Source organism: Coregonus lavaretus (genome assembly GCF_964263955.1).
Source record: "Coregonus lavaretus genome assembly, chromosome: 14".
Taxonomy (NCBI): domain Eukaryota; kingdom Metazoa; phylum Chordata; class Actinopteri; order Salmoniformes; family Salmonidae; genus Coregonus; species Coregonus lavaretus.
This window is the reverse complement of record NC_140001.1, coordinates 26,076,187-26,099,992: the sequence shown is the minus strand read 5'-3', so window position 1 is coordinate 26,099,992 and position 23,806 is coordinate 26,076,187. Positions and strand designations below refer to the sequence as shown.

The window sequence follows — 23,806 nt, the reverse complement described above, 5'->3', positions numbered from 1 at the left end:
TTATATTCATCATCTCCAGCAAAACATCAACATATATGAAAATGGCGCGTTTCTATGTTTTTTTAGTAAAAAAGTTAAAGATAAGTGTTTCCAATGACATCAACAGTGTGCATTAGGTGATTTGACTACTAATTGCCTACTAATTGCTTACTTATTGCCTACTAATTGGTTGATGATGTCATTGGAAACGCTTATCTTTCTCTGTCATTTTTACTGCAAAACATAGAAACGCACCATTTTCACATATGTTGATGTTGGGGTGGTGCTGGAGATGAATATGAAGTTGAAATGTTTTGACATTTCTGTTTAAAATGAGGGACAGGGTGCCCTTTCAGTCGGTCAACTAGGAACAACACAGCTATGAGGGAGTTTGCACGCTAGTGCCCTCTACTGAAGAATATTAGAATCATGCCTGACAAGGCCAATGAACAGCGTGCTTCACTGAAAGCCCTGCCTTCCACAGGTGATAAAACCGAGGCACGGATTCATTCATTCAATTCTTCCACTCTTCACCTCGAGCTGAACAGAACAATTCATACATTTCTTCAAAAACAAACATTGGAATGCAAAATGTATCAGGCTTTACTCCAACTTAACTGTCCCACATAAGGAGGGCATGCTCATCCTTCTGGACATTGTGTGTTAAAGTTTGGTTACTAGTTTCGTGAAGTTCCCTACCAATTTGTTAGTTATTCTTTTGCCTGTTTAGCCACGCTAACTGGTTGTAAGTAAGATGACTAGCACAAACGAGTCGGGGAAGGCTGTTAAACCCGGTTCGAGTTCACTACCTTGCCCACAGTCATGCGGTTTCACCATGTCTTTGAATAATACTCACAAGTGTTGTCTTGTATGGTTCGGGCTGGGTGCATGCTCAGGCTGCCCTGGATCAAACCAGCTTGTGCGACCACTGTCACCGGCTGTGTGCAAGCTCTCTCAAGAGGCGTGTAGCCTTCCTTAGAAGGCTTGGTGGGACTGAGATTGACTATCCTCTCCTGGGTGCCTGTACTTCGGTGGAGTCTGAGTTGCAGGATACGGGGGTGGATCTGGGCTCGTGGAGCAATCCTCCCAGCATGGCAATATAGAGCCGGCTGATATTGCAGTCTCCTTCGGTGTACTGGGCCCAGGGGGTGGCGACCCACTCCCTAAACACAGTCACAATGCTGTAGGTTTACCAGACTGAGCTGCTGGCTGACCTGGCCACGGTTCTGGCTGCTGGGGAACCCCACGCAGAGCTCCTAGATGAGATTCGTACTACGGCTGATTTCGTCTCATGCATGTCACGTTGCATCTTCTCGGCGCTCGGGAGAAGCATGGGGCTGACTTTGGTTCACTTTGTCGCAGGTGCCGGAGAGAGACAGGCAGTTGTACATGGATTAGCCGATTTTTGAGGAGAAAAAGAAGCAGGAGGACTTTGCTGCTGCGATGGCATCATCTTCTAGAGGGTCTGCAGATAGCGGCCCGGCGGCTAAGCGGGCTGCCCCGGCTTCTGGGTCCACCCCTAAGTCGGCTCCTGCTTATCCTGTTCCATAAGAGCAGCGCCTGTCTGGCTGGGGAGGCAGCAGCCCCTGTGCACCTAGCGTGATGAGAGAGAGGAGGTGGCACGGTTCCTTCCAACAACTGTACCACCAAGTGGGGTACGTCACTGGTATCCCCCAAACCCAGAGTGGACCGGGCTTCAGGCAAACGTCGGCACTTAAACACATTGTTTCTACCCAAAGTTCCACGGTGATCACGGGTATCAAGAGTGTTGTGTCCTTAATTAAAAGAGTCCCACAGTCAGACATTCGGTTGTCGAGAGTGGTGGAAATGAAAAAAGGCATGAAAGAAGAACCAAATTCTTCCAATCCACAAGTTGCCGTTCAGAGCCTTCAGATGGAACTTTACGGGAGATTTGCTGTCTGTATCAACCAATGGTGCGCATACGCAGTGTTGCCCAGGATTATGCGAACAGTGATGTTGGGGTACTGGCTACAATTCATTGTGCGTCCCCCACCTTTTTACGTCGTCATTACAAAAAAACAATCAAAGAAATACATACAAAGATAACCCCAACCCATTCCCCCCCTCAGTCCCCATCCACCCGCCCGCATCCTCCCTCCCCACCCAAAGAAAGAATGCCTTCCACCCCTTCCCATCCCACCCAGCAACCAAGGTTGCCCATCAGTCCCCCTTAAGGTAAAAAAACATAACTGTAGGTTTTTTTTTTACCTTAAAATGTATCACTAAATTATAATCTTGAGAAATAAATTTGTCGAACCAGCAAAATAAGGGCTTTACAATGATGGTGAAAACTTGGATAAATGAGGATGCACAGAGGGACATGTCAAAAAGCAGAATTCTGGCACTTTAGCAAGTATTTATTCATATTAAAAATCAGATGTATAGAATGTTTTATGTGGTCTATATTAAAGGGCACTAAATGTAATATAACAGGCTTTTAAAATGCAATATTTGTGCACAATTTCTACTTAAAATGTCAAAGGGACGCAAAAGGCACTCATTTCGTGGAACGACCCTGTGGCTCAAGTTCAAGCCAGCATCTCAAGAATGTTTTTCCTCTAATGTGCCCAAACCAAGCCATTCAGACAACTTGGATTCAACCTGTAATGTGCAGACTGAATTATTTGGCATTTTGAATGGGTGGAAAAAAGCTGGATGTGTTTCCCAGGACTCACGTGTTGCTCACAGCCCAAGCACCAGTCAAATCCCGGCCCCCATACCCCCCACCCCCTGACTGCCGTTTGCATTGCACTGTACCAGTACCTCTCCGTTGTTTTTGTTCTCAGCAACCTTCCATGTGCCTGCTGCACCCCCCCCCCCCCCCCCCCCTCTCATTTTCAATTGTGTCTGTTTCCTGATGACTCTGCTGTTCTGGTTATGCTGTTAACTTGTATGCTGTTCTGCAGGAAGTTACACTCAGATACAATCTGGTGGAGTTTGTATGATGAAAGCTTCTATGTTGCTTGTTTTCTTGTTTCTGATAGCTTTGTGGTTTTCTCAGTGTCTGTCTTAGCTGAGACGGATGAGTGTCACTGGATGACTGCTTCATGTTGAGTTCCTTTTCACAACTAGTTTCAGTTCAATATAAATTAATAGACTACGTCTGTCTGTCTGTCTGTCTCCTTTAATAGCACAGTTCCTGTTCTCTGTAAGAGGTCTCCCAGTAAGCAAAATGACGTTGAAAATACGTCTTTTAGAGTAATTTTTAGATGTTGATGTCACGTGCATTTCAAGTGCTGAATGTAAGGTTGGAAGATGTTTTTGCCGGACGTGGAAGTCTTGTATCCGGACTGCACCCCAAACATTTTTTAAAGACAGTGCTGTTTGTAAATGTTTAGTGGGCAGTCATGATGTTTCACGGTCATGGCTGCCATCCCATTTCTGACACCAATGTAGCGAATGACAAATCCGGGTCGTGGCGTGAAAGGCAAACACCCTACTGGACCAATCATAGATGTCTATATTTGGGCCAAATCAAGGCTGGACCGGACCAAATCTGAACCAATCAAAAGGCGTCTTTTTTTAGGCCAAATTAAGGCCGGTACGGACCGGACAAAATCTGAACAAATTATAGACGGACAAAAATCGCTAAATGCTTAGTGGGCTGCTCTCCTCAGTGTTTGTGTGACCATTGCCTGAGTTGGCTTTAGAGTTTGAATGGGCATTGTTGAGAATAAAATAAGAAAACGTGCATGTGATGAACATGATGAAGCAGTGGTAAACTTTCCTGTGTCTGCCTCAGTGGATCAGAAGGCTTAATGGCCCGTGTAGGGGATGTAGTGAGGTGGCCTGATTGCTGTGCGAAGTGGGGAGTCTGTCTGAATGTGCGAAGTGGGGAGTCTGTCTGAATCTGCGTAGTGCTAACACCAGTAACATGATCCTCAGATGATGCTGTTGAGAGATAAGTGGAGCCAGTGCTTTCTGAAGCCACAGCACTGACATAACCATGGCTAATGTACATAGTAGTAACAACCATAACAATAGCTGCTATTGTTTTGACACTATTACCGCAGTTTTGATGACAAGATATAAATAACATATTTTTATAAACTTTGATCGAATAATTAAGTCCCTTTCATAACAGCTTCCATTAATGATTACATTGATATCGATGAAATTCCAGAGATAATTTATTAGAGAGATATACACTGCTCAAAAAAATAAAGGGAACACTTAAACAACACATCCTAGATCTGAATGAATGAAATAATCGTATTAAATACTTTTTTCTTTACATAGTTGAATGTGCTGACAACAAAATCACACAAAAATGATCAATGGAAATCAAATTTATCAACCCATGGAGGTCTGGATTTGGAGTCACCCTCAAAATTAAAGTGGAAAACCACACTACAGGCTGATCCAACTTTGATGTAATGTCCTTAAAACAAGTCAAAATGAGGCTCAGTAGTGTGTGTGGCCTCCACGTGCCTGTATGACCTCCCTACAACGCCTGGGCATGCTCCTGATGAGGTGGCGGATGGTCTCCTGAGGGATCTCCTCCCAGACCTGGACTAAAGCATCCGCCAACTCCTGGACAGTCTGTGGTGCAACGTGGCGTTGGTGGATGGAGCGTGACATGATGTCCCAGATGTGCTCAATTGGATTCAGGTCTGGGGAACGGGCGGGCCAGTCCATTGCACATTTGTGGCCTGCTGGAGGTCATTTTGCAGGGCTCTGGCAGTGCTCCTCCTGCTCCTCATTGCACAAAGGCGGAGGTAGCGGTCCTGCTGCTGGGTTGTTGCCCTCCTACGGCCTCCTCCACATCTCCTGATGTACTGGCCTGTCTCCTGGTAGCGTCTCCATGCTCTGGACACTACGCTGACAGACACAGCAAACCTTCTTGCCACAGCTCGCATTGATGTGCCATCCTGGATGAGCTGCACTACCTGAGCCACTTGTGTGGGTTGTAGACTCCGTCTCATGCTACCACTAGAGTGAAAGCACCGCCAGCATTCAAAAGTGACCAAAACATCAGCCAGGAAGCATAGGAACTGAGAAGTGGTCTGTGGTCACCACCTGCAGAACCACTTCTTTATTGGGAGTGTCTTGCTAATTGCCTATAATTTCCACCTGTTGTCTATTCCATTTGCACAACAGCATGTGACATTTATTGTCAATCAGTGTTGCTTCCTAAGTGGACAGTTTGATTTCACAAAAGTGTGATTGACTTGGAGTTACATTGTGTTGTTTAAGTGTTCCCTTTTTTTTTTTTGAGCAGTGTATTAGCATATACATTTAACCTGTCACTTTTTCCTTTTAAGTGCGAGGAACCTGCGGCTCATTCTTAGGTGATAGTAGTACTCACAACCTAGGAACATCTTAGTCACTCATCTCCCTTCAGCAACACCCCATTCTTTTAATATCTCATCTGTTATTGTTTGATATGTCCTCATCACCTTAGTGATGGCAGTTTTATTTTTATCAAATCATTGTGTGTGGTTAGTGTGAGAATGTTGAGAATGTTATTCCACACCATTTAACACGGGGAGAGGCTTTCCATGGCATTCCTCTGTCTATTCAGTGGGTGTGTGACCAGGCAGGCAGCAGGACAGGTGTCCCATCAGCCACAGTCCTCCTCACGAAAAGGAGTGTGCTTGAAAACATTACAGGGCATAGCCATCAGCCAGACAAGAGCACTCACAAAGGCTATGGAAGTTCACAGAGCTAAATGGCCAGAAGCAAGAGATTTGTCAAGTGTGAACACCCAGAGCATTCCACTGCAACCATAACAGTGGATGGTGTGTGTTTCTCTGCATCAAAGTTCAGCCAACAGCAAGTTCAGATGAATGAAGTACATCTGCAGATTGAAAGGGTGAAGAGTGTGAGCTGAGCATGGTGCATAAGCAGACATGTTCATATCAAGGCCTGGCATCTTCTCTGTGCCAGCCAGCAAGACTCGTCTTTAAAGCTCATATTCAGAATAGAATAACCCTGCCATAATTGTGGTTTATTGACACACGCATGAAACCCAAGACTCACCCAAGGGTGTGTTAGAGTAATCTTACTATATTTACCTTTGCTAAACTGTAGATGATTTCACAGACCTGTTTTAGCAGGTCTCACACATACATTGACAATTACGTAGTTTGAAGTGACGGTAAACAAAGAAGAATGGTAAACAAAGAAGAATGCACAGGGAGGGAACACTTTAGACAAGTTGTATTGTGTCAAATGTATGGAACTTGTGATGGCCTCAAGTTAACTCCCATCCGAAGGCCAAGCCCCAGACTGAGTGCCACTAGTGAACCTCTCCCTTATTTTCTTCAACTAAGTCAATGGCAGTGACCCTCCTGCCCCTGTCTGTCATGTTGTGTACCAGGAGGAGCTTGGTGTCACTGAGTGCTAAGGAGCTAAGGCTAATTGACTTTAATCTGCCTTTTTGTTGAACACCACTGGCACCATGCGTGTTTGAGCAGTGAGGAAGAGTCTGGAACCCAACACCAGGGTACTCTCTCCTGTGTGTTTCTCCTACATTTACCCTGAGGGGCTGCTTTACCATGAGGGGCTGCTTTCTCACAGACATGACAAGTGCCTGGGGGCTTTTTCATGTAGAGTATGACAGTTTGAACTCTCTGCAGAGATTGATCATTCTCCACTTGGAAACTGAATGCAGCCTTCAAGTCTGTCTGTGCACTTGATTTCAACAACCTTTATCAAACTCATTATTGTTTCATTCACCTTTGATACTCTAGATTTCACAACTGAAACTCTGGATGATACTGCATATAAAGTGCTGTAAAGTAGACCATGGCAACATATGGTATACCATGATCAAATATCTATGGTATTTGGTAGACAGGTGTAGCACAGCGGAAGTGAGAGTATTTGACTGGACCTACCACTTTCTAGTTCTTAATTCATCATGAACTGTGGTTACCTAATGTGAGCCAGATGGATTACCTCCTTACTAGAATTTCTCCTCATTGTGTAGGTGTGTTTTATTGTGCTGCCATTGCTGCATGGTAGCCAAAGCAATGAGTTGGCACCAGAATATAATCCACCACTGGGCTCATAGTTCTTTTGTATTTTTGTGCATTTGTAATTTGCACCTATACCATTACTTTTTTAAAGCTCCATTTAACACCTGGTGCACATGTATTACCATAGTGATCTGTTTGGTAACAGCTGGAGTTTTTCAGGTCAATAGCTCTCTTCCAATAGTAAGCAGCTATCACCCTTTCACTGCCTGCCAATAAATAGCAAGCAGTTTTACAGTGATAACAGTTGGTCCATAAATCATAAATTAGCGCTATGCCTTGTTGATAATGGTTCCAGTTATGTAGGAGAGATGCTGATCCTGGTCCAACTAATTGAACAGCCAAAAGACTGGGAACCAAAAGACTAGGGCGGCAGGTAGCTTAGTGGGTAAGAGCGTTGTGCCAGTAACCGAAAGGTCGCTGGTTCTAAGCCGACTAGTTGAAAAATCTTTCGATGTGCCCTTAAGCAAGGCACTTAACCCTAATTGCTCCTGTAAGTCGCTCTGGATAAGAGCGTCTGCTAAATGACTAAAATGAAAATGAACCTTAGGGTGTCTGTCTCCAGGGATTACAGCATGAACAACAACTGGTGCCTCGGCTGTTTCTCATGTCCACAGCAATTAAGGGCTGTTAATGATGGTAACCCCGCTAATTGCCTGAATGTGCTAATGACTGGGTGGGTTTGTGCTGATCGTCCCAAACCCTTGTGGAATGTACAGACAGACGGCTGTAGATGGCAAAAATGGGCCAGTGTAGGGAGGGAGAGATGTCCCAGATCCTGACTGGGTTCACTGTTTGCTCTGTTTCTGCCTGGATGGCTGTGGAACCAGCCTTGGGCCCTAACGGTAGATTACCTATTCAATTCTAACACTATGGTATATGGAACTAGACTGATCATATTTACAGGAAGATCAGTTCTTATTTCAGATTCTTTGCCTATGATGATAAGACTAGGCCCGTGGCCACGTGGTGCACCAAGGTTCAGTTATTGATCTGTCCAAGTATGTTTTGTCTCAAACTCTGACCTACATACAAAGTAATGCTGAATAGTTACATAACAGGGACTTGTGAAGACAGAATCAGGAAACATCAGCTTTTTGTCGTAGGATCTGCCAGCATTTTCTTCTAGGTCAAACATGTTTTGTCACAAGTCCACTCCAACAGATTTCAAGAGAGACTTGAACCAGATAACGTCTTAATTTCTCAATAAGTATTTGCGTTTCTATATTTACCTTGATGTTATGCAATATAGGCTGCTGTCAGATATCTGAAGTTGAATTCATTGAACCTACAATAAATATACTTAATAATGAGTGACTTCTGTCACTCTGTTTTCTGCAACAGTGCTTCCCCTTATTTCATGGTGTGTTGTGAATAATAGTATGGTCGTGGTAGCACTTAACTAGGTATTAACAAGGGCATTGCTGAGTAGTTGAGGTGCCTCGCTACTGAAGCAGCAGCAGCAGTGTGTGTGTGAGAGAGTAAGAAAGAGAAACTATGCTGCACTGTGGTGGGGCCTGTGTGTCTCTGCCGGTCGGGCTGGGGTTTCCACCTCCTCCTCCTCCTCATCTCCTCACCACAGCATGAATTACCAAAGAGCGGGAGAGCTGTCAGTGTCTCAACAGAAGCACATGTGCAAATGAAAAACACTGTGCATGAGAAGGGCAGAGTTATGAGGGCCAGCAGTATACTGTACCCAGCTGACGCATAGACTTTACTGTAAAACAGACACTTCCTAGCAGCATCCTGTACTATGATCCCTATTAAACTACGAGGGAAGTAAGTCCATGGTAAAACATGAATTACAGCGTTACACTATATATACAAAAGGATGTGGACACCCCTTCAAATTAGTAAATTCAGCTATTTTAGCCACAGCCGTTGCTGACAGGTGTAAAAAATCGAGCACACAGCCATGCAATCTCCATATCAATCAATTTTCAATCAATTTTATTTTATATAGCCCTTCTTACATCAGCTAATATCTCGAAGTGCTGTACAGAAACCCAGCCTAAAACCCCAAACAGCTAGTAATGCAGGTGTAGAAGCACGGTGGCTAGGAAAAACTCCCTAGAAAGGCAAAACCTAGGAAGAAACCTAGAGAGGAACCAGGCTATGAGGGGTGGCCAGTCCTCTTCTGGCTGTGCCGGGTGGAGATTATAACAGAACCATGCCAAGATGTTCAAAAATGTTCATAAGTGACAAGCATGGTCAAATAATAATCAGGAATAAATCTCAGTTGGCTTTTCATAGCCGATCATTAAGAGTTGAAAACAGCAGGTCTGGGACAGGTAGGGGTTCCATAACCGCAGGCAGAACAGTTGAAACTGGAATAGCAGCAAGGCCAGGCGGACTGGGGACAGCAAGGAGTCACCACGGCCGGTAGTCCCGGCGTATGGTCCTAGGGCTCAGGTCTCTCAGTTGGCTTTTCATAGCCGATCATTAAGAGTTGAAAACAGCAGGTCTGGGACAGGTAGGGGTTTCGTAGCCGCAGGCAGAACAGTTGAAACTGGAATAGCAGCAAGGCCAGGCGGACTGGGGACAGCAAGGTGTCATCATGCCCGGTAGTCCTGACGTATGGTCCTAGGGCTCAGGTTCTCAGAGAGAAAGAGAGAACGAGAGAATTAGAGAGAGCATACTTAAATTCACACAGGACACTGGATAAGACAGGAGAAGTACTCCAGGTATAACCAACTAACCCCAGCCCCCCGACACATAAACTACTGCAGCATAAATACTGGAGGCTGAGACAGGAGCGGTCCGGAGACACTGTGGCCCCATCCGAAGAAACCCCCGGACAGGGCCAAACAGGAAGGATATAACCCCACCCACTCCGCCAAAGCACAGCCCCCGCACCACTAGAGGGATATCCCCAACCACCAACTTACAATCCTGAGACAAGGCCGAGTATAGCCCACAGAGGTCTCCACCACAGCACAAACCAAGGGGGGGGCGCCAACCCAGACAGGAAGATCACGTCAGTAACTCAACCCACTCAAGTGACGCACCCCTCCCAGGGACGGCATGAAAGAGCACCAGCAAGCCAGTGACTCAGCCCCTGCAACAGGGTTAGAGGCAGAGAACCCCAGTGGAGAGGGGAACCGGCCTGGCAGAGACAGCAAGGGCTGTTCGTTGCTCCAGCCTTTCCGTTCACCTTCACACTCCTGGGCCAGACTACACTCAATCATATGACCTACTGAAGAGATAAGTCTTCAGTAAAGACTTAAAGGTTGAGACCGAGTCTGCGTCTCTCACATGGGTAGGCAGACTGTTCCATAAAAATGGAGATCTATAGGAGAAAGCCCTGCCTCCCGCTGTTTGCTTAGAAATTCTAGGGACAATTAGGAGGCCTGCGTCTTGTGACCGTAGCGTACGTATTGGTATGTACGGCAGGACCAACTCGGAAAGATAGGTAGGAGCAAGCCCATGTAACGCTTTATAGGTTAACAGTAAAACCTTGAAATCAGCCCTTGCCTTAACAGGAAGCCAGTGTAGGGAAGCTAGCACTGGAGTAATATGATCAAATTTCTTGGTTCTAGTCAGGATTCTAGCAGCCGTATTTAGCACTAACTGAAGTTTATTTAGTGCTTTATCCGGGTAGCCGGAAAATAGAGCATTGCAGTAGTCTAACCTAGAAGTAACAAATGCATGGATTAATTTTTCTGCATCATTTTTGGACAGAAAATTTCTGATTTTTGCAATGTTACGTAGATGGAAAAAAGCTGTCCTTGAAACAGTCTTGATATGTTCGTCAAAAGAGAGATCAGGGTCAAGAGTAACGCCTAGGTCCTTCACAGTTTTATTTGAGACGACTTTACAACCATCAAGATTAATTGTCAGATTTAACAGAAGATCTCTTTGTTTCTTGGGACCTAGAACAAGCATCTCTGTTTTGTCCGAGTTTAAAAGTAAAAAGTTTTCAGCCATCCACTTCCTTATGTCTGAAACACAGGCTTCTAGCGAGGGCAATTTTGGGGCTTCACCATGCTTCATTGAAATGTACAGCTGTGTGTCATCCGCATAGCAGTGAAAATTAACATTATGTTTTCGAATAACATCCCCAAGAGGTAAAATATATAGTGAAAACAATAGTGGTCCTAAAACGGAACCTTGAGGAACACCGAAATGTACAGTTGATTTGTCGGAGGACAGACCATTCACAGAGACAAACTGATATCTTTCCGACAGGTAGGATCTAAACCAGGCCAGAACTTGTCCGTGTAGACCAATTTGGGTTTCCAGTCTCTCCAAAAGAATGTGGTGATCGATGGTGTCAAAGGCAGCACTAAGGTCTAGTAGCACGAGGACAGATGCAGAGCCTCGGTCTGACGCCATTAAAAGGTCATTTACCACCTTCACAAGTGCAGTCTCAGTGCTATGATGGGGTCTAAAACCAGACTGAAGCATTTCGTATACATTGTTTGTCTTCAGAAAGGCAGTGAGTTGCTGCGCAACAGCTTTTTCTAAAATTTTTGAGAGGAATGGAAGATTCGATATAGGCCGATAGTTTTTTATATTTTCCGGGTCAAGGTTTGGCTTTTTCAAGAGAGGCTTTATCACTGCCACTTTTAGTGAGTTTGGTACACATCCGGTGGATAGAGAGCTGTTTATTATGTTCAACATAGGAGGGCCAAGCACAGGAAGCAGCTCCTTCAGCAGTTTAGTAGGAATAGGATCCAGTATGCAGCTTGAAGGTTTAGAGGCCATGATTATTTTCATCATTGTGTCAAGAGATATAGTACTAAAACACTTAAGTGTCTCTCCCGATCCCAGGCCCTCGCAGAGCTGTGCAGATCCAGGACAGCTAAGCCCTGGAGGAATACGCAGATTCAAAGAGGAGTCCGTAATTTGCTTTCTAATGGTCATGATCTTTTCCTCAAAGAAGTTCATGAATTTATCACTGCTGAAGTGAAAGCCATCCTCTCTTGGGGAATGCTGCTTTTTAGTTAGCTTTGCAACAGTATCAAAAAGAAATTTTGGATTGTTCTTATTTTCCTCGATTAAGTTGGAAAAGTAGGATGATCGAGCAGCAGTGAGGGCTCTTCGGTACTGCACGGTACTGTCTTTCCAAGCTAGTCGGAAGACTTCCAGTTTGGTGTGGCGCCATTTCCGTTCCAATTTCCTGGAAGCTTGCTTCAAAGCTCGGGTATTTTCTGTATACCAGGGAGCTAGTTTCTTATGACAAATGTTTTTCGTTTTTAGGGGTGCAACTGCATCTAGGGTATTGCGCAAGGTTAAATTGAGTTCCTCAGTTAAGTGGTTAACTGATTTTTGTCCTCTGACGTCCTTGGGTAGGCAGAAGGAGTCTGGAAGGGCATCAATGAATTTTTGTGTTGTCTGAGAATTTATAGCACGACTTTTGATGCTCCTTGGTTGGGGTCTGAGCAGATTATTTGTTGCGATTGCAAACGTAATAAAATGGTGGTCCGATAGTCCAGGATTTTGTGGAAAAACATTAAGATCTACAACATTTATTCCATGGGACAAAACTAGGTCCAGAGTATGACTGTGGCAGTGAGTAGGTCCAGAGACATGTTGGACAAAACCCACTGAGTCGATAATGGCTCCGAAAGACTTTTGGAGTGGGTCTGTGGACTTCTCCATGTGAATATTAAAATCACCAAAAATTAGAATATGATCTGCTATGACTACAAGGTCTGATAGGAATTCAGGAAACTCAGAGAGGAACGCTGTATATGGCCCAGGAGGCCTGTAAACAGTAGCTATAAAAAGTGATTGAGTAGGCTGCATAGATTTCATGACTAGAAGCTCAAAAGATGAAAACGCCATTTTTTTTTTTGTAAATTGAAATTTGCTATCGTAAATGTTAGCAACACCTCCGCCTTTGCGGGATGCACGGGGAATATGGTCACTAGTGTAACCAGGAGGTGAGGCCTCATTTAACACAGCAAATTCATCAGGCTTAAGCCATGTTTCAGTCAGGCCAATCACATCAAGATTATGATCAGTGATTAGTTCATTGACTATGACTGCCTTTGAAGTGAGGGATCTAACATTAAGTAACCCTATTTTGAGATGTGAGGTATCACGATCTCTTTCAATAATGGCAGGAATGGAGGAGGTCTTTATCCTAATAAGATTGCTAGGGTGAACACCGCCATGTTTAGTTTTGCCCAACCTAGATCGAGGCACAGACACAGTCTCAATGGGTATGGCTGAGCTGACTACACTGACTGTGCTATTGGCAGACTCCACTAAGCTGGCAGGTTGGCTAACAGCCTGCTGCCTGGCCTGCACCCTATTTCACTGTGGGGCTAGAGGAGTTAGAGCCCTATCTATGTTGGTAGATAAGAGGAGAGCACCCCTCCAGCTAGGATGGAGTCCGTCACTCCTCAGCAGGTCAGGCTTGGTCCTGTTTGTGGGTGAGTCCCAGAAAGAGGGCCAATTATCCACAAATGTTATCTTTTGGGAGGGGCAGAAAACAGTTTTCAACCAGCGATTAAGTGCTGAGACTCTGCTGTAGAGCTCGTCACTTCCCCTAACTGGGAGGGGGCCAGAGACAATTACTCGATGCCGACACATCTTTCTAGCTGATTTACACGCTGAAGCTATGTTGCACTTGGTGACCTCTGACTGTTTCATCCTAACATCGTTGGTGCCGACGTGGATAACAATATCTCTATACTCTCTACACTCGCCAGTTTTAGCTTTAGCCAGCACCATCTTTAGATTAGCCTTAACGTCGGTAGCCCTGCCCCCTGGTAAACAGTGTATGATCGCTGGGTGATTCGTTTTAAGTCTAATACTGCGGGTAATGGAGTCGCCAATGACTAGGGTTTTCAATTTGTCAGAGCTAATGGTGGGAGCCTTCGGAGTCTCAGACCCCGTAACGGGAGGAGTAGAGACTAGAGAAGACTCAGACTCAGACTCCGACTCGCTACATAATGGGGAAAACCGGTTGAAGGTTTCTGTCGGCTGAATGAGCGACACCGGTTGAGCATTCCAACAGTATTTCCCTCCAGAAGCCATGAGAAAGTTGTCCGGCTGCGGGGACTGTGCGGGGGGATTTATACTGACGTTACTGTCTGTACTTACTGGTGGCACAGACGCTGTTTCTTCCTTTCCTACACTGATATTACCCTTGCCTAACGATTGCGTCTGAAGCTGGGCTTGTAGCACAGCTATTCTCGCCGTAAGGCGAGAATTCTCCTGTATATTATGAGTACAGCGACTGCAATTAGAAGACATCATGTTAATGTTACTACTTAGCTTCGGCTGTTGAAGATGTTGATGAACCATGTCCAGATAAAGCGTCCGGAGTAAAAAAGTTGAATAAGGGAAAAAAGTTGCGATGGAAAAAAGGAAAATAACGTAAAGTTGGCAGCTAAAACGCACAGGAAAATGACTCTTCTGTCTCGGGATAAACGTCCGGGGTGAAAAAGTTTAACGAAAAAAGATGAGTGAGGACAAAACTAAAAAGTTGGTAAATTTGTTGAACACAGAGATTGATTAAACGTTTATTAAAAGTAAAACGTGACTACCGCCTCTGGGTTGTCTCCATAGACAAACATTGGCAGTAGAATGGCCTTACTGAAGAGCTCAGTGACTTTCAACGTGGCACAGTCATAGGATGCCATCTTTCAAACAAGTCAGTTCGTCAAATTTCTGCACTGCTAGAGCTGCCCCGGTCAACTGTAAGTGATGTTATTGTGAAGTGGAAACGTCTAGGAGCAACAATGACTCAGCCACGAAGTGGTAGGCCACACAAGCTCACAGAACGGGACCGCCAAGTGCTGAAGTGCGTAGCGTGTACAAATCGTCTGTCCTCGGTTGCAACTAGGGCTGTGCCGGTCCCGAAATCTTGTCAGCCGGTGATTGTCAACAAATAACTGTCGGTCTCACGGTAATTGACCGTTAATTAACATTAACACATTTAGCATCTCCTGGCTTCCACACATAGCCTACAAGCCACTGATGCAGACCTTTGGAACATCTACAAGTCTAATAAATCCATGTAATATAGCCTACACCTTCACAATAAATCCATTATTTATTTTAGACAGGTCTAAAGAAGCATGAAATGAAGAAAATGTAGTCTATTTCAGAAGTACAGAATAGCATACTCTGAGTTGTCCTTATGTTAGGTCCTGATCTGGCTATGCCAAATGGCTGTGGGCTACACTAGTTCATTTAGCAGACAAGATTTGCTTAGAATTCTGTGGCATTATTTGATAGTATGAAGAATACAATTGAACAAAGCTGAATAAAATAGAAATGATATTTTCTCCAAACGATTTGAGGGAGTGTGCGCATACGGCTATTCTGTGTTGAGCGGTTAAGAAATAAATCGGTATTCCTATATGCTTAATTTAGAGTTATTAATGTAACTTTAGTTGTTCTACAAACGTTGGGCTATATGTTTTGATTTTTAGTATATTGTAAGGCTGCATGATGCGACTAATGATGATTTGAAAAAAAGTTGCTTGAAATGCATGAGCTCTGCTTTGTTTTTTGCGCAGGCTGTACACAGTACATCAGTCACTCATTCACAATTTGACAATCACTTGATAATGCCTAGAATTTTACGGTGGCATCCGCTTTGTGTGGCCGTAATGCACCCTAAAAAAATCCATGCCTTTTGCGGCCAGTGGCCGTTGTGCCCTTCTCTCTGAGTGCTGAGCGTTCCGAATAACCTCTCACTCACATGGCTCTCCATCACATGATCGGGTCTTTCTCACAGGCTACAAGTGAAGACAGACTTATCGGGGATGCAACTGCACGCGTCCTTATCCAATTCCGAGGTGCATATTGAAGATATTGGAAGAACTGTCCACATTTACTTTTCGTCAGCCAACAAGATGAGTAGGCCTAACGAACAGCAAAAGCACTAGCCTATGTCAATCTACTATCCCCCATAGTACAACAATTTGACCTATTCTGTGCGATAAATAAATATTCCAAACGTAGTCTGGGACAGTTGTGGGATGCGATAGCTCCCAAATTAATACAATCACTAGCATCAAAAAACATTTTTTACGCAATGTGGCTGACTCAACAGACCAGAACGTTTAGCTTAAAATGTTGATAAACTATTAGGTTATTTCTTCACATTATAAGCGCAGCAATGGGCACATGGTAGGAGGCTATAAGCGCAAATGTTCTATTAGCGGAAAACACCATTATCAAAAGTGACCGCAAATGCAATTATGCGTGTCATGCTTTTATTATAAAGGTGCATTTTTATGGTGAAAATGATCTTCCCGAGACTTGAAACTCACGCGTTGCTTATGTATGCCAGTTAGGCTCTATACCCCTTGTAAAGCGGATTAATGTGCTTATTTTTAAGAAGTTATTTGTCCACTTTAGTTGTGATACAAACCTTATCAAAACATATAGGCGTATGGGCTAGGCTACATGAGGTGTGCGACTATGATTCGAAAAAGTCGCAAAGAAAAGGCATTGTTTCTTATGCTTGGCATTTATTTTTTATTTTATTTTATTTCACCTTTATTTAACCAGGTAAGCATCATTCACAAGTGATAATATATAATTCACAAGTGATAGGCTAATATTGTCACCCATCAGACTATTCTTGATTGAATCTTGTCTTTACATATACTAAATAATATATGTGTGAAATTTGTTTTGATTAAGAATGGGCCATTATCATGCACCTGTATCGAAACAGGGTCAGCGGGAAAAAATACATGTCATCTATGCACTTAAATAGCTAATGGAGGACGCTTTTCGCTTGGTTTATTTTCATGCCAGCCAGGTAGGCTATACTCCTGTTATAAATATAAGCAATGTGCTTAATATTAGGAAAGTTGAGAAATAAATATAGTAGGCCTAGCCTAAACAAAGCTGATGGGATCCATCACTCTGTTTTCTCGCGCAATTGCATAGCCTATAGAAATGTTGCGCAACATGAGCTCATGGGCTCTCATGAAGTCTTTGATTTTCGATTAGATTTGCATTGATGTCAGAGTGATTAGAGGGACAATAGAGTGCGGAGTACCAGGCAGTTAACACGTTTGGTAGGCTACTAATGACCAGCAGCAGCATCAGAGCTTGGAGAATCTTAATTACCGTGACTAAACGGTCACGTGGAATTTGACTGCCTTCATGACTCGTGACCGCCGGTGTGGCGGTAATACGGTCACCGCAACAGCCCTAGTTGCAACAGTCACTACCGAGTTCCAAACTGCCTCTGGAAGCAACATCAGCACAATAACTGTTCGTCGGGAGCTTCATGAAATGGGTTTCCATGGCCGAGCAGTCGCACACAAGCCTAAGATCACCATGTGCAATACCAAGCGTCGGCTTTGAGTGGTGTAAAGCTCGCCGCCATTGGACTCTGGAGCAGTGGAAACGTGTTCTCTGGAGTGATTAATCACGCTTCACCATCTGGCAGTCCGACGGACAAATCTGGTTTTGGCAGATGCCAGGGAACGCTACCTGCCCCAATGCCTAGTGCCAACTGTAAAGTTGGGTGGTGGAGGAATAATGGTCTGGGGCTGTTTTTCGTGGTTCGGGCTAGGCCCCTTAGTTCCAATGAAGATAAATCTTAACGCTACAGCATACAATGACATTCTAGAGGATTCTGTGCTTCCAACTTTGTGGCAACAGTTTGGGGAAGTCCCTTTCCTGTTTCAGCATGACAATGCCCCGTGCACAAAGCGAGGTCTGTACAGAAATGGTTTGTTGAGATCGGCGTGAGCCCTGACCTCAACGCCATCGAACACCTTTGGGATGAATTGGAACGCCGACTGCGAGCCAGGCCTAATCGCCCAACATCAGTGCCCGACGTCACTAATGCTCTTGTGGCTGAATGGAAGCAAGTCCCGGCAGCAATGTTCCAACATTGAATGGAAAGCCTTCCCAGAAGAGTGGAGGCTGTTATAGCAGAAAAGGAGGGACCAACTCCATATTAATGCCCATGATTTTGGAATGAGATGTTCGACAAGCAGGTGTCCACATACTTTTGGTCATGTAGTGTAGGTGAAACTACTGAACAGAAATGTTTGACTGTTGTATCCTGTGGTATAATACCACTTTTTGGTGTGGTATGACTTCATGAAACTGAGGGTTTGCAGGAACTTCAACAATGTCAGTGATGTGCCTTTAGGTTTCAGATTCCTCTCATTCCTTTTAAATCAAGAGGATCTAATCAAGTTGAAGTCAAGTAGAAGGAGATAAAAGGCAGACGTTGCAAGTGACAGCAGTTCTAACGTATTCACCTTGTATAGTCACTGCAGCAAAGAAAGCATGACTGATGATATAACCCACATACTCATTCACTCACTCACTCACTCTCTCTCTCTCTACAGGGTTTGAGCAGGCAGTGGGTGGAGACCTCTGGTCACGCGATGGCGCTGACAGTGAACCTGATTGGTCCGTCTCCATGGGGCTTTAGAATTTACGGAGGAAGGGACTTCAAGAAGGCGATAACAGTTTCCAAGGTAATCGCTAATGACCTTATTGCTCAGTCACACCATATCCTCTGTAAAGCAAAACATGCAATGCATACTCAACTTCCTCAGTCTCTGCTGTACTTCTCTGCTCCTCTGATTGTTTGTCTCCATTGGCTGCCTTCTACCTGTTTCCTTAACAAATGTAACCAGTCAGATTGGAATAAAAGCTACATCAGGAGGAAACCAGTTATTACAGTTAGGGTTGAGGGGTGGAGGGGTGTGCTGTGAGTGTCGAACCAGCGTGTGTGCATGTGTTTGTGCACATGTTGTTTTAATATTCTTGATTTTCCAAGCTTGTGAGGATACAACAGGAAGATGGAGCTGTAGAAGGGAAGACATTAGCAGAGAGTTCTCCTACTCCGTAAACAGACTCAGGATATCCAGGGCAGACTGCCCCCCGCCACAACCATTCTGAAACCGAGGACAAAAATAGCTATTTTCTTGTGATGATGGGCATTCCTTCTCATTCACTCCCTCTACCATGTAGCCAACAACACCAGCATGCATGGAACACAGAACTGTGTCTCAAATATCAAACAGTCTCTTAGAAGAAACAGGGGTCCATGCTGAGCGGGAGACCTCATCAGTGAAAGTGGTTGTAAAACCCACTTGGAGAAGCAGAATGTTTCCCTCCTCCCTCCCCCTCCTCTCTGGTTAAGCAGCTATGGCTTTGAACTGTCTGAAATGGTTGCATCTTGACACTGAAACAACATGGATGCCCCCTCTTTTCCCATTCTGTTGGCCTGAAAAGAGAGCTTCCCCCTGTTTCTGCAGGGCATAGCCCCCCTATAACAATCTGCACCCTTAGTTTATGTGAAGTGAGGTGTGCCCTGATCAGAAAAGGCACGCACCATTGTGGGTCGCCACAGCAACGCTTAATTGCCACTTGAGTAGACCCACAGACATGACACCTCTGCCATCTTGCTTTGCAAAACGGACAAACACCTTGTTGCCTGGCATTCTCTCCGCAATCTGCCATGTTTTTGTTGGAGATGTATGAAGGAGACCTCTTCATCTTCACTGATTGTGTCTTTGTGTGTCTTTTTTATTTTTCCTCTTTCTGTTTTTAAATTGGGCCAGCCTTGTTGATGCTGCTCTTAAAGGGTAGTTATCATAAACGTAACCTCATGAAACAAATGGTTTTGCATTAGAATACATATCAAAAGTCCCAATGCAAAGTTATACCTCACTTTTCTATTTTCGAGTTGATCAGAATTCCGAAGAATGCTGAAGTCATGCTGGAAAATCATTTGGACACGTTATTGAGGAACCGGCAAGCCAGCCTATTCGCTGTAATGTAAACTCCAACACAAATAACTTCAAGTGTATAACTTCAAATTAAACCAAATCGATTGCTGGTTTCAATTACATTTCTGCCAACTTTCAAGCACATACTTTAAGAATGTGTTGTTACAAATTAGCTTGCTAAGTTGCTAGCCAACTAGCCTGTTAATGTTAGCCCTAATAGCCTGCTAATGCTACGTTAGCACTGCGTGAGTCAGCCAGTTGCTATCAACACCTAGTTTACAGCTACATTAAAGTAAATCAAAGTTTTGGAAATACATAACGCCATCTAACCAAATAATGTTACCGGTATATGCAATTATCTTAGCCAGCCAGCTAAAGTTAATTATGTTATCCTGCTAGCTAGCCTAGCCAGCTAACTAGCCAACCACCACAGTCTACATAGCTAAGTAGGAAGCCAGAGAACAACTAGTCTAGCATAGGCAGGGAGCGACAGAACAAAAAAATTAATAAAAAGCCAGTGACATAAAGTAGAGAGAGCGGAGACTTACCGATTGACGCGTGAATTAGCTAACCCTCCTTCAGAGGGAGAATCAGCTAGCTAATCCAATAGCGATATAGTGAGGTAAATCCACATTGAATTAACCGGTTTATCTCCATCACTGCTGACACTCACGATCTACCAGTAGGTCGGTTGAAAATAGAAGTTGCAGGCTCCGCACAGCACCTGGGTTTAATCAGAGTCTCATTCTGAATCCTGCCTTCCACTGGTTAAACTAAGCCATCGAAGTCCTCCGGGGTGAAATGAGCACTGCGTACAGTAGACGTGCGCACAGTTCCCATTCTCCAATCCGCTTGCTTCAACGGGACAAACCGAACTTCAAAGCTTGCTTCTCATTTTTGGGCCACAAAGGATTGGGCCACAAATTAGTCGTAAACCTGTCCTTGTGGGTATTACTGCACTATCTACAAACGATGGAAAACGACCACAACACTCACTCGCTCATTCGACTACCACTACCAAACACACAGGAGAAAAAGAGTTGCAGTTTTTCGCATGAATTTACAGTGCCTTCGGAAAGTATTCAGACCCCTTGACCTTTTCCATATTTTGTTATGTTACAGTCTTATTCTAAAATGGATTAAATAAAAATAAATCCACAGCAATCTACACACAATACCGGATAATGACAAAGCAAAAACGGGTTTTCATACACTGCTCAAAAAAATAAAGGGAACACTTAAACAACACAATGTAACTCCAAGTCAATCACACTTCTGTGAAATCAAACTGTCCACTTAGGAAGCAACACTGATTGACAATAAATGTCACATGCTGTTGTGCAAATGGAATAGACAACAGGTGGAAATTATAGCCAATTAGCAAGACACCCCCAATAAAGGAGTGGTTCTGCAGGGGGTGACCACAGACCACTTCTCAGTTCCTATGCTTCCTGGCTGATGTTTTGGTCACTTTTGAATGCTGGCGGTGCTTTCACTCTAGTGGTAGCATGAGACGGAGTCTACAACCCACACAAGTGGCTCAGGTAGTGCAGCTCATCCAGGATGGCACATCAATGCGAGCTGTGGCAAGAAGGTTTGCTGTGTCTGTCAGAGTAGTGTCCAGAGCATGGAGACGCTACCAGTAGACAGGCCAGTACATCAGGAGACGTGGAGGAGGCCGTAGGAGGGCAACAACCCAGCAGCAGGACCGCTACCTCCGCCTTTGTGCAAGGAGGAGCAGGAGGAGCACTGTCGGAGCCCTGCAAAATGACCTCCAGCAGGCCACAAATGTGCATATGTCTGCTCAAACGGTCAGAAACAGACTCCATGAGGGTGGTATGAGGGCCCGACGTCCACAGGTGGGGGTTGTGCTTACAGCCCAACACCGTGCAGGACGTTTGGCATTTGCCAGAGAACACCAAGATTGGCAAATTCGCCACTGGCACCCTGTGCTCTTCACAGATGAAAGCAGGTTCACACTGAGCATGTGACAGACGTGACAAAGTCTGGAGACGCCGTGGAGAACGTTCTGCTGCCTGCAACATCCTCCAGCATGACCGGTTTGACGGTGGGTCAGTCATGGTGTGGGGTGGCATTTCTTTGGGGGGCCGCACAGCCCTCCATGTGCTCGCCAGAGGTAGCCTGACTGCCATTAGGTACCGAGATGAGATCCTCAGACCCCTTGTGAGACCATATGCTGGTGCGGTTGGCCCTGGGTTCCTCCGAATGCAAGACAATGCTAGACCTCATGTGGCTGGAGTGTGTCAGCAGTTCCTGCAAGAGGAAGGCATTGATGCTATGGACTGGCCCGCCCGTTCCCCAGACCTGAATCCATTGAGCACATCTGGGACATCATGTCTCGCTCCATCCACCAACGCCACGTTGCACCACAGACTGTCCATGAGTTGGCGGATGCTTTAGTCCAGGTCTGGGAGGAGATCCCTCAGGAGACCATCCGCCACCTCATCAGGAGCATGCCCAGGCGTTGTAGGGAGGTCATACAGGCACGTGGAGGCCACACACACTACTGAGCCTCATTTTGACTTGTTTTAAGGACATTACATCAAAGTTGGATCAGCCTGTAGTGTGGTTTTCCACTTTAATTTTGAGTGTGACTCCAAATCCAGACCTCCATGGGTTGATACATTTGATTTCCATTGATAATTTTTGTGTGATTTTGTTGTCAGCACATTCAACTATGTAAAGAAAAAAGTATTTAATAAGATTATTTCATTCATTCAGATCTAGGATGTGTTATTTTAGGGTTCCCTTAATTTTTTTGAGCAGTGTACATTTTAGCAAATTTTTGAAAAACCCAGAAATACCTTATTTACATAAGTATTCAGACCCTTTGCTATGAGACTCGAAATTGAGCTCAGGTGCATACTGTTTCCATTGATCATCCTTGAGATGTTTCTACAACTTGATTGGAGTCCACCTGTGGTAAATTCAATTGATTGGACATGATTTGGAAAGGCACACACCTGTCTATATAAGGTCCCACAGTTGACAGTGCATGTCAGAGCAAACACCAAGCCATGAGGTCGAAGGAATTGTCCGTAGAGCTCCGAGATAGGATTGTGTCGAGGCACAGATCTGGGGAAGGGTACCAAAAAATGTCTGCAGCATTGAAGGACCCCAAGAACACAGTGACCTCCATCATTCTTAAATGGAAGAAGTTTGGACCCACCAAGATTCTTCCTAGAGCTGGCCGCCTGGCCAATTTGAGCAATCGGGGGAGAAGGGCCTTGGTCAGGGAGGTGACCAAGAACCCAATGGTCACTCTGACAGAGCTCTTGAGTTCCTCTGTGGAGATGGGAGAACCTTCCAGAAGGACAACCATCTCTGCAGCACTCCACCAATCAGGCCTTTATGGTAGAGTGGCCATACAGAAACCACTCCTCAGTAAAAGGCACATAACAGCCTGCTTGGAGTTTGCCAAAAGGCACCTAAAGGACTGTCAGACCATGAGAAGATTCTCTGGTCTGATGAAACCAAGATTGAACTCTTTGGCCTGAATGCCAAGCGTCACATCTGGAGGAATCCTGGCACCATTCCTATGGTGAAGCAAACATTTCTAAAAACCTGCTTTTGCTTTGTCATTATGGAGTGTAGATCGATGAGGGAAAAAAAAATATTTAATCAATTTTAGAATAAGGCTGTAACCTAACAAAATGTGAAAAAAGTCAAGGGGTCTGAATACTTTCCGAAGGCACTGTATATGGTTTCTTTATTGTGGATGTACATAGTAGCTCACCAGCGCAAACACTTGGTTTTAAATGTATTTACATGCTAGCATGGCTAGTAGCTAACGTTAGCCAGCTGGAACTAGCTCGGTAGCACCAGTTCTCCATATGACGTTGAGAAATAGTGCATTGTGGGTAGTTCCAATATATCCATAAATAAGTTAATAAATATGTAAAAAATGCTAAAACATAACTATGTTTGTAGTTATAGGTAACCAGATCGTACCTACAACTAAGTTGCTAAGTCTTTGACCACACTGTGTTGTTACATTGGTGAGTAAAAACTCATGCTCACAAGTGCTCAATAATCCTGAGTTAAACTCCTCATTTGTTTTTTTTTGTTTGTATGGTTGCGTGTTTGTGTGTGCCTGAGAGAGACTGAGTGAGTGTGTTGCTG

The 23,806-nt window shown here is 44.6% G+C and overlaps 1 protein-coding gene across 1 annotated transcript in view; it reads left to right on the top strand.

Annotated features, from left to right (window-relative positions):
* LOC311141547 (PDZ and LIM domain protein 2-like) overlaps nt 1-23,806 on the top strand; it is a 62,198-nt gene that overhangs the window by 2,530 nt on the left and 35,862 nt on the right. The window contains exon 2 of the mRNA XM_084176907.1: nt 18,272-18,403. Within this exon, the coding sequence (XP_084033033.1) occupies nt 18,311-18,403 (93 nt within the window). The 5' untranslated portion in view covers nt 18,272-18,310. The remainder of the gene's footprint in view (nt 1-18,271; nt 18,404-23,806) is intronic.